This window comes from Rattus norvegicus, chromosome 7 (assembly GCF_036323735.1).
Source record: "Rattus norvegicus strain BN/NHsdMcwi chromosome 7, GRCr8, whole genome shotgun sequence".
NCBI classification, from domain to species: domain Eukaryota; kingdom Metazoa; phylum Chordata; class Mammalia; order Rodentia; family Muridae; genus Rattus; species Rattus norvegicus.
This window is the reverse complement of record NC_086025.1, coordinates 42,422,428-42,434,534: the sequence shown is the minus strand read 5'-3', so window position 1 is coordinate 42,434,534 and position 12,107 is coordinate 42,422,428. Positions and strand designations below refer to the sequence as shown.

Here is a 12,107-nt window from a genome sequence, read left to right as displayed (position 1 = left end):
ATTTATCAGATTTCTGATCTATTTTGAGCAGGACATATTCTTCCCATTTTAGATGTTTTGGCTTTGGAAATTCCACTAAGCTCCTCGATTGACATGGCTTGGTCAGCTGATAGAAACATCTGGGTGTCAGGAGAGTGATCATTACTTCAGTGGTGAAGGCAATTTGCTCTAGTACATTGATGCATCATGATAGGCAGAGTTTATGAAGAAACAGAAACTGTTGTTGGACACCAACCTCCCATAAATCAGTATATGAATGAAGAAGCAGCCAGGGTTTCCAGTCTGCATAGGATGGTTCCACAAATGGATGAAGGCTGAGAGAAATGGGATGCCCAAGATAAGGAAGATGGAATCTAGGAAAAAAGAGTAAAAAGATAAAGAGGACAGTTTACATACATAGATAGTAAACATGGTGATATGTGGAGTCATACATGGGAATGGCAGATGTGTGTGTGTGTGTGTGTGTGTATGTGTGTGTGTGGTGTTGTTTGTTTGATTGATTTTTACATAACTAATCTCATTAAAATTTAATCTAGGAGACTGACATTAGCAAATTGCAAGGCAGGGGAAAAGAATTAACCTCTTCCTACCATGCCCCAATTTTGAAAGGTCTCAGCATCTACCAGCAAAGCTCCATTGAGGGTCCCAGATTCCAACTCATGAGCCCGTGGTAGACACTCCGCCATTCCTAGCCATAAATACTCAACGAAATCATGTTTTTGACAATGTCTTTTCTTAGACTTCCATTTAACTTCTCTTTCAATAGCCAAGGAAGCTGCCAAGTTGAGCCTGCAATTGGCATCATAACAGCAGTAGTTGTCCCAGTAGATGCACCTTCCCTCTCTATGATACTGTTTACCAGCGAAGGGGCCTCAACCAAGGCCCTTGGGAGAGCTTTCTAATTAGTTCAGTTTCCTGACATCTTATTTTCATAGAAATGCTTGTAATTGATTTTCAGTTATGCCACAAGGACAGAATTTCAAATGGCTTCATTAACACCCGTGGGTACTATTTAAGGAGTCTTGTGGAGAGGTCCCAAGAGTCTGAGGGTCTGGAGAAGATGTGTTTCTGCCCGGTAGAATAAAATTTGCACAGTATTCTAAAATTCAGGTTTATTTGACTAAATCTTCAGCAGTATTGAAATAGCTGGCTTTCCGTTTTACCTCTTTTTTTCTTTACTGTATCTGACTCTGTCTTTGCCGTTGAATCAGACTGCTTTTAACCTTTTGCCTCTTGGAGAGTCGTGGGCAAATATTTCCCAAGCAGCAGCTAGTGAGGGAGGCATCTCATGTTTCTATGTATATATCCCTGCCTTCTACAGATTTCCCACAGTGAAGTGATGAGAGAGTGTGTGTGCTCCTAACTGAGATCCAGGTGGCTAGCAATTCGAGTGGGAGGGGAGTAAGTCTGGAGAGGGGAACGTTTACGGGTTGCGAATTCTGTTTGAAAATCTATCTGAATACTTTCTCATGGAACAAGGGTCCACTGATACCTGCATAGGACTTTTGTCCCTCCTGAGAGATCCTTTCCTACCATTTAGAACTTAGTTTTATGAAGCCAGGTCAGCATTTTTATTGGACTGTTGACCATTTGTGCCTTTGGAATATAAAAGGGAAATGTGTGGTTTTCTGTCTGGTATTGCAGCCCCTTTCAGGATTTCTCTTTTCCTCATGCAGAGGGTTGCTGCTCCAAGAGAACAGCAGGTTTGCAGAAGCTCTCCATTATTACAAACTGGCTGTCGGCAGCAGGCCTACCCTGGCTTGTAAGTAGTATGGAATTATCGGACTCTCTTCAACCTTTCCTTTTATTTGTAGAAATTCTCTCTATATATTAAAGCCTTTCAGAGAACATGGGGTGTGTGGTATTCCTATTTCTAAATTCTTGCTAATACTGACAAATCTCTCTCTCTCTCTCTCTCTCTATATATATATATATATATATATATATATATATATATATATATATATCCCCCTCCCTCCCTCCCTCTGAATTTCATTCTTCAATGCCATTTTCTTTTTTTTTTGCCAAGTAGTCTAATAGCTCATTCTTTTATTTCACTGGCTTTTGAGCTAAAAAACATCTTTAGAGTTCAGTTGAATGAAAAGACAATTATGTTTTTAGTAGTACTTGGGGTTATTGTTACTATGATTGATACTGTGCTTGTCCCATATATAATTAATAATTTTTAAAAAATCAAATGAGAAATATCCCTGGGAATAGAAATGAAGCCAATACATCTCTGGTGCACATGCACATCGGTTCATTCTTCCATTTCTGCTTCTCCTTCTCAGCTGCCTATTTAAACACCGGCATCATTCTCATGAACCAAGGGAAGACAGAAGAAGCCCGACGTACATTCCTCAAGTGTTCTGAGATTCCAGATGAGAATCTGAAGGATCCTCATGCACATAAGAGTTCTGTTACCAGCTGCCTGTACAACCTCGGGAAACTCTATCATGAGCAAGGACGCTATGAGGTTGGCCCCACCTTTCTACCCTCCTGTTCTGATATAGTCTCAGTGGTTTCTAACCTACAGCCTCCTTCCTGGGGCCACTATAGTCTTTTGAGAAGCCAAGGTGTTCACATTTCAGTTCATGTTGAGAGGTTTTATGACTGTTGGTGCTCACCATTTCTTTGATCCAAGGTACAGTTTCTAGAGAACAACAATGCCAACCAACCAGAGCTTCCAGGGACTAAACCACTACTGAAAGACTAATATACATGGACTGACCCAGGGCTCCAACTGCATATGCAGCAGAGAATAGATCTGTCGGGGCACCAGTGAAAGAGGAATCCCTTGGTCATGCCAAGGTTGGACCCCCAGTGCAGGGGAATATGGGGGGGGCAGTAAGGGGGTAGATGGGGAGAAAACCCATATGGTGGAGGGGGAGAGGATGGGGGCTTATGGACAGGAAACCAGGAAAGGGAATAGCATTTGTAATGTAAGTAAAGAAATATATCTAATAAAAAATAAAAAAACCAAATAAAAGTATTTATATTCATTATATTAGGCATGTACTTTTATCTAAAAAAATCGATTAGATAAAAATAACATATCTTTAATGGTGGAGGAAGTAGTAAGAAAGATACTGTCTAGGAAATTAGGTGACCCACCGTCATCCACTTTGCTGATGAAACCATGTGTCTTAGTTACGCTTTCATGCTGTGAAGAGATATCATGACCAATGTAATCCTTAAAAAGGAAAATATTTTATTTATGCTGGCTTACAGTTTCAGTCCATTGTCACCATGGTGGCAAGGAAGCATGGCAGCGGGCAGACATGGTGCTGGAGAAGAGCTGAGAGCCCTACATCTTGATCCCCAGGCTGCAGAAGGGGACTCTTTTCCACAGTGGGCAGTGTTTGAGCATAGGAGACCTCAAAGCCAGCCCTCCTACCCCTAGTGACACACTTCTCTCAGCAAGGCCACACTTCCTAAATAGTGTCACTCCCACTGGACTGAGCATTTGGACACATGAGCCTATTCAAATCACCACACCATGCCTGCATGGCATCTGCTCTCCCTTTGCTAAACCGTGCTCTATCAAGACAGGACACCCCCTCCCCCTGACCACTCACGTAGCCTTAAGACTGCAATATGAGGAAGAAGTTGCACCTTCTAGGGAATTTTCATTTAACAGTTTCAGCAACTCTCATTTGTTGGAGTTATTTGCTTGCTGTCCCTTTATTTGTACCTTGAGTTAAAGCGACCATAGACTTGAGATGACTAATGAGTACCTTCCAAGTATGGACGTCTTTTAGCTCTTCTTGTTGACTAATCTGTTGACTGGGAAAATTTATGTTAAAAGACCATTGTTCTCTGTTAAGCTAAATTTTCATGTGGCCTTCCTCACTGGGCTGTTCCCACTCATGAAATTAAGGCAGCATGATGTCAAAGGACAGCTCAGTGATTTTCCTCTAGTGAACCGTTCAGAAACAGAAATGGGTAGATTGAGCTTTGGATAAATGCTATTAGGCTCTCTCTGTCTTCTAATGATGATTTATCTTTCTTTTTGTTCCTTAAATTAGGAAGCCCTGAGTGTTTATAGGGAAGCAATTCAGAAGATGCCAAGGCAGTTTGCCCCTCAGAGCTTATACAACATGATGGGTGAGTCCTCTATTCTTTTCATTGATTTCCGGGGATTCACAGAGAAATAAGAACCTGTGTTTCTGTACACTGGATTCCTACTCCCTTGTTAGTAATCGCAGAGCAGTGCTCCCACTGCGCGTTATCGAGATGGTGCCACAGCTCTCACCCTGATGCAAGCAAAGAAATGGGCTAATGAAAGGTGTCCACCATATTTGCCGAATTCCAGAGGTTTTGCAAGGGAAGCTCAATACCATTTTGGTATCAAGGACTACTGAAGCTTTAGGGGTTGAGAAGATAATATCTTGTACTTACATTTAATTGTCGGTTATCTTTAGGCATATATAGGATGTGTGTTTATTAAACGAATTCATCAAACATATAGTAATGTTTAGCATATTATTCACTTAATCAGAAAATTCTCAGTATTTATCCTGTAGAGATTCACGAGCTTTGCATGGAAAAGGTGTGAATATCCCAGCCGACTTGCACCGTTTTCATGGATGAGGCCTTGGGTCTTTGTAGCATTTTGTCAGAGTACTATTTGAGACTCTGTGAGACTGGAATAACAAGAAATATGCGGCTCTGAGTATTTACTTTCCTGTGCTGAGTTATCTGCTTAATTATCTACCAGTCAAAATGTGTATCAACTTAGGACATAATTTGTTTTTCCTGGATTCAAAAAATAAAGACCTGGAAAGTCTAAGCTCTTAGCACCTGTATTTAATCCATTACTACTCCAGATGTTTGATGGTAGATACAATTAGAAGCTACCTGTTCAGCATGAGACTCTTGGGGAAAATAATTGCATGTAGCCTAATTAGCCTGGCTGATAAGTTAGCGTAACACCTTCCAGGGATTGTCGAAAGACTGCTCTTGTCCTCAAATCAACTATTTCTTTTAGTGCAGAGCAGAATTTGCAGACTCATACCCTCTGTTTATTAAACATGACTAAGTCCTTTGAGTTTTCTAGACATCCATTGTATGTAGGAAGTAAGTAGGATGAGGCTGTCGAACCTACAGGCTTATTATCTTCATGGTACATCCTATGATTTGAGTAATCTGGTAATTGGTGAATGATTGCATATTTACACAAAGTCTCAAATGCTATATGACTTCAAAATGTGTATCCGAAAAAATAAAAAATCATAGTCTTTTGTTAAGTGACAACAAGGGTAGACATCCTTCCGGGATTGGGTGAAGCACAATACAGGCTTGCTGTAGAGAGAAAAGAGAATGTCACTTTGGAGGGGTGAGTGAAATTCCCTTTCTCTGGGTAACCCGCCTCCAGCTGGCCGATAGAACATTAAAGTGATTGAATGCTCACATCAAAAACAGCACTGGGTACTTCTTTGTCAACTCTGAGTCCACCATGGTAAAGTTTGGCTTCGTTCAATATATTTTTGCCTCCGAGCTTTTGTTGGATTAAAAACAGTGCCTTTTACTCTCAAGCATTTCACCATCTGTCCACGTGAAGGAAGTGTACACAGGAATCTCGTGTGCCTAGACTGGGTGGATCTGTTAGCCCTTTCCATATGAATGCTTGACATTTTCATAATGGAGCAAATGCTAGGATTGTCTTCTCGGACTTTATCTAAAGAGACAGAGTGATTTTACTTTGATTTTATTCATAACCGTAGAGCCAGGTTTTTAATCAATCGTCAAATGAGTTATCTTGGCTGAAATCGGGTTGAGGTTTCACGTTCCTCAGTGACAAACAGCATGTGGTCTCTTTATTGCTAATGGGAAGTCCTAGTATTCTCAACAGTTTGTGATTTCAGAGAATTCATTCAATTATTTCATGTAAATAAATTGGATTGAGAATTGAGCCGGTACCTCGGGAATCTGCCTCTCCTTTGGTTACACGAAGACTGGGCTTTCACAGGCAGAAGATAAGTGTGTCCCTGGAGCCACTGTCTGGTTTTTTGTGTTATTTTCCATTATGGAAGGAGGTAGTCACTTTGCTCAGATACTGAAAATACCCCTGACGATTTTCTACGGGAAGACCCTAATATAATTTCCAATACCAGACTCTGTCAGTAATTATGGTAGCTGCCTTCTGTTTGATTTTATGGAACCTCTGTCAGCTGGTCAGGTTTTACAGTTTTGCTCGTTCAGGAAACTATAATTTTCTCCGAGAGTGAATTCGCCTCCTAATCAAATGGGTTAAGTCCCCCGAGTGTTTGCTTTAACTCCTAATACATTTTGATTAGCCTCCGTTTGACAAGGAAAGAAAAATGGCCTAGGAGATAAGCCGCCCTATCAGTTCATCGGTTTCATTAGTCTGTCAGCATGTGCTGATTATCCTATCAAGTTTATCAACAGCCTTCACTGTGTTTTCTAATTCACACATTTACATATTATTAGTGCCCTTTAGGGATCAGTGATGGATTATAATGTCTGGCTAGATTCAGCCAGCAAGTATTCATTTTTTACATGTCTCATTCATTTACCCCTTCTGGGCCACCATCCCTGAGCACTTGTATGCACAGGCATATTTGTGTGTGTGTGTGTGTGTGGTGTGTGTGTGTGGTGTGTGTGTGTGTGGTGTGTGTGTGGTGTATGTGTGGTGTGTATGTGTGTGTGTGGTGTGTGTGTGTGGTGTGTGTGTAGTGTGTGTGGTGTGTGTGTGTATTTTCTATTTTTTCTTTGCTTTAGAATATAGTAAAGCTAACAATGCATATAAAAATAGAACTATATTGGAACTTTTTTTTTTTTTAATAAATTCACTGAGGTTGCTTTAAAAAAAACTCTAGCTAGCCCTTTAGATTTTTTCTTTCCTTGGAACATTTTAGGATCTTGTGCTGAATGCCTTTTCACCTGCTATGAATACCAGATGAACATATTTCCCACTTTTAGAATTTCAAAGCAGGGTTGATTAATTTGTTCCTCAACTTCAGTTTTCCATATTTTTATTCTCTTCTCAATCTTACTCCGATTTTTCATTAGTAAGCACACATTTAATCTAATATATATACTTACTTTTTATTTTGACTCCATGGGATCAAGGTGTAGCTTTATCTAAAAGGGGGCTATCGTCCCGGAAGAATTATGTGAGCTGTAAACATTTAGAGGTACACCACACAGATACTAAATGAAATTTATCATTTTGCAAACGAAATTAAAAAATTAAAGGTCAAGTGGGAGTTAGAGTTGGTTTTAGACAGTTAACATGATTTTCCTTTTGTGGGACTCAGTTGCCTCTTGAGACAGTAAGATGGACTAAAGGGCAGTTCAAACACAGTGTAGGGCAGTCTCTGCAATGAGAGCCTGGCTTCAGATCACCTTTGACAGTTTCTAGGGTTTGTATGCCTGATAAGCTACTTAATTGGATTGATTTTGCAATTGTGTTCATAAGCTAGCTGTGATCATAACAGCCATTTGAAAGTTGATTAAAATAATAATACAAGAATGTTGGCCTGGTTCTCTGATCTGGGACCTGGTTTATAAAGTGGCCTTCCATTACAGTACCATTTCTATAGGGCTCCTACCTCTGAGAGTGAATGGTTTTATTTAGTGTTTGATCTTTCCCTACTTAATAGAGGAAATATTACCCAATAGATGAGATTATTTTTAGAGCTAAAGGCTTGAATGTATTGAAGGTCTAGTTAAAAAAAAGCCCTCAGGTGATTGTTACATTTTCTTTACAGGCCATGTCCCCATTTTTCTTAGCAACTGTAATCCAAATCCTCCCTTTAGTATTGTCTGTAGTAACTAAATAATATCGTCTATAATAACTGAGTAATATTGTATATAATAACTGAAAGTGAATCAGTACAAGTAATTATGGTTGACTTGATCCTATTTTCTTTGACTGTCTGTCGGTCTCGGTCTCTCATTAGGATGTATTTTTCCTCTATTCTCAGTCAAACCTCTCTTTTATTCCAGCGGCCATTATAGGTAACTATTTGGTCTCAATTATTTTTCTTTATCTCTGAAACATTAGTTGAATAGCAGTATCATGGAATATCAGGGGTAAAACACTTGAGTCCTAAACATCCTAACAACATAATCAATTTTATTTTCCAGGAGAGGAAGTTGCCTCTCAAAGAACCAGGTTCAAAGGTTGGGGCTGCAGCTTCTGCTCCAGTCAGGAACCTAAGCTCTTGATTTTAAATTCAAAGCTTCTCTATGTCTCTGAAACTGGCTTCCTCTTTTCTTTGCAGGATCCTCCAGCCTCTACTTCCCTACTGCTAGATTGACAGTTATGCTGTTAAAAATAAGCCAAAGTTAAAACACTTAGCCTTAAAGAATATGACACCTACGCATTTGTGATTAATACCCCATACATTAAATATGACGCACAAAAACGATTTCAGCACAGAATAGTTGGGAGCACCTTCTGGTTCCTCTTCATTCTCTAAACATCTATACCTCCGATTCTGTACCGCTGTGGAATAATTTTAAAGGATTACAGAAAGCTCAATTAGTTTGGTACTTCCTATTGTTTTTCTATCAGTTTGAGCTCTTTCCAATCCCAGAGGTCATTTTAAGCCTATTTACTCTTGAAAATGAAATTACCATGCATTCTCAATGCAAAGTAATTGTTTAGTTTAATTATACAAGTGATTTAGTCCATTTCATTTTGGTAATACAGTCTGCTGCTTAGGGTAAGAGAGAATGCAAGCTTCCAGTCTAGTCAGTGAGGTCTATAATCACTGGTTGAATAATTAGGATTATTTAAAGTGCTGTGTGCTGAGTGTAACAAGAAAACATGGCCTCAGATTCTCCACTGTGGTTCTGGGGGCACTATTGCCCTACATGTTCCCAATGTCCTTTTCTCTAAAGCCATGTATCTTCGTAATATGCCATGTGCATTTATCATCAAGAAGAAATCGCATGCCTTTGTCAACCAACTTGCTGATCAGGTCACTTTGCCCTTTACTGTCACATTAGCCATTGGTTTTGTCAACAGGGCTTGGATTATATTCTGTTGATTACTGATTTTGTTTGTTTTATATACACTTGTCTTCCTTCTAAGTCTCAGATGCAGTGAACTTTTTTTTTCTTCTAAGATCAGGCCTCTGGTCACTAATCTCTAGCAGAGAGAAACCATCTGCTTTAATTTTTGGCTCCTCAACGTAGCCTTGTAGGTATGAGAACTGCATCTCCGCTGTATTAAAGTATTCATAGAGCATGCAAGGAACAGAGTGAACCGAAATATGGTTAGTTTATTAGAGAAACTTTTAGTTCAGAACATTTGTACAAATCTTAGAATTCTGTTTTTGACAAGGAAACTTTTGGTATGAAAGGGTTAAGTGACATAGTAGCTCTCAGAGCCCTTTAGGCTGTTATTGACATAAAATGAAACAAAACAAACCCCAAAGGAGGAATCTGGTATAATGTCTCATGGCAAAAGCCAGACACTATCACTTATGATTCATTCTAAGTTTTCCTGAAATATGTCAATTACATGTGGAGTTTACTTGGTAGAATTTGGATAAAGAGTTCACGTCACACTTAGCCTTGTATGTTTTAAGGTCATTTAAAAATTTCATATTCATGGGTTAATGTCTAGCTTCTTTCTCTTATCTTTTCCCTCTGTCTTCCCCCTCCCCCATCTCTTTGGTGTCCAGTTTTGTTGTAGCATATAGTCAGATTATATTCTAATTATTGTTTTCTTATGATGTTTTCCATGGTTAATGATCTGTGACTATGTTTTCTCAAGAGAATTCTTTTATTCAACATGTTGAACATGCTGAATGGGAAGGAGCTGGGTTTTAATGGAAGGGAGATTTGAACTCTCCATCTTTCAAAGAGAAGCATTAACACCCCAGCACTGTCCAACTGCTCTGACCACCTGCTTTCCTATATGCAGTTCTGGAGGTTTTCTTATGACCGACTCCATTGGCACCGTTGAGAATCTTTATGTCAGTCCTAATCAATAGTAATTACATAGTATATAATTGGATTAGGTATTAATCTCTGTAACCCCCTAAGGAATGTTCTAATTTCCTTAAGATAAGTAAAGGCCAATGTAGATTTGAGAGACATTCAAAAACTTACTCAGGAAGTTAAGTAGCCAAAAAGATAGGAGACGTAATACACTTTTGGCTGTGTATCAATATGAGAAATGTATAAAATTTATGAATAGGAAACTAGAGATACCCATTTCTCAGTACACTGCAGGAGGTTAACTTTTACTTCTTATTTTTTCTGCTTTGTATAACATCCACATTATGTACTGTAGTTTCGAACCTTCAATTTGCCAGGCATTACTCTGTACACTACAAAGGGCATTGTCCAGTTCAGCTACATTAAATAGGTAATATATTTTGTTTAAAGTTTCAATTAAACATAGGGCAGCAAGATTTATAGTCCCTTTGGGGAGTCCGAACACTTGAATGTCAGTAGTGTGTCTGCTTAGGTCTCAATATCACTTGCTTTCCTGGAAATATGATATGAGAGAGTTGATTATATTTCATTGCTATGAAAACCACACAAGCCCACCTGTTACATTAATTCATACTTTTGCCAGTTTTGTGGTAAAAGACATGAATGAAGCTTCATTGTTTTTATTTTAAAATCAAGGTATAAGGAAATGAACATACTCAAATTAATATGTATTTATATCCTTCATATTCTTTGATTCCCTAAAAGTTACAATGTATTGCTTTAAACAAACAAACAAAAATAACAACATTTTTTCTGATGTGTCAATAGAAGTTAAGGAGAAAAGAGTATATTTTAAAATCTTTTTCAGGGTAATAGCTATGGGGAGGATCTTTTACCCATGTAAATTTTTACATTTAACCTAAATGTAGGTTAGGCTATATTTTATAAAATGAATAAGCTATTCTAAATGTAAAATTCATTACATTTTCAAGATATGGCATGCTAAAATATGCACTTTGATGTAACTTTCCTAAATAGATATAGCTTGTAGAAGAAAAATTTTCCCATGAAAGATACCATCCTGAAAAGTCAGAAATAAGAAGTTAGCGTTGCATGTATTTAGAACAGACAACTCCAAAGGCAGAAATATGGGGACCTCTCTTCACCTGTAAGTCTGTTAAAAGTGCAGCAAGCCAAAAGGGTATCATAAAGTATTTTTAAAATTTAAAAGAAGCTTTAAAGATATGTGTTTGGTGTACATTGCTGAACAAGTACTAGGTATTTCTGTTATAGAATATTTTATTCATAATATAAATTACATCTATATTAATGACCACAGTATAGAAGAAACTTAGCATTCATCCTATTGTAATTGACTACTTGAGGTTAAGATTCTACAACAACCTTCGAATCGTTTTCATAATTAACATGTTGGCAACAACAGACTGTCAGGATAAAATGCTGTACGTTCTACTTTCCCATTTTATTTTCTATCCGTGTATATAAAATTAGAACCCCAAACCAAGATCTCTGGGAAAGTTAAATGAGATTTTTATGTACAAAAAACAACTTTTTTCAACCTATTTTGAAAACCACACACGAATGCACACACAACAGAGAATTAGTAACACATTTTATTTTAACCTTAATTTCTTTTAATACCACTGAGGCCCATGCATGGTGACGTTTCCATAGCAGAGATTGGGCAGACTTCAGATGGATGGTTGCTCTGACTTTCCAACATCCACCTGTTCAGTCCCATATCTGTATGGCTGTCCTGGCTTCACCAAATTTATGCGTAAAGATAACTTCCCTTAGGTCTATGACTTTTCTTTCAGAAGCTTTCTAGTCGCTCACAACACTTTCATCATGCTTGCTTGCTTGTTTTCTTGAAACTGCCTTATCCCTGCTTCTTAATTGATATTACATGCATTATTTCTTCTAATGCTAATACACGTTTTCTCCCTCTTTTTTCTGATCTTGGTTTGTTTTAAAACACTAGTTAGCACCTCTTTGCATGTTTTTCTTCTTCCTTCCTTCCTTCCTTCCTTCCTCTCTCTCTCCCTCCCTCTCTCTTTCTTTCTTTCCTTCCTTCTTTCTTTGTTTCTTATCCAGCATTTCAGTAGTACTACCATTCTGAAGGGGACTTCATTATGAAGAGAAGGATTTTCATCTCACTCAACATA

At 38.3% G+C, this 12,107-nt stretch overlaps 1 protein-coding gene across 4 annotated transcripts in view; it reads left to right on the top strand.

Moving 5' to 3' along the window:
- Tmtc2 (transmembrane O-mannosyltransferase targeting cadherins 2) overlaps positions 1-12,107 on the top strand; it is a 414,906-nt gene that overhangs the window by 261,117 nt on the left and 141,682 nt on the right. For all 4 annotated transcript variants that reach the window (NM_001171177.2, XM_039078704.2, XM_039078703.2 and 1 more), the window contains exons 5-7: positions 1,677-1,762; positions 2,292-2,476; positions 4,029-4,107. In NM_001171177.2, the coding sequence (NP_001164648.2) occupies positions 1,677-1,762; positions 2,292-2,476; positions 4,029-4,107 (350 nt within the window). The remainder of the gene's footprint in view (positions 1-1,676; positions 1,763-2,291; positions 2,477-4,028; positions 4,108-12,107) is intronic.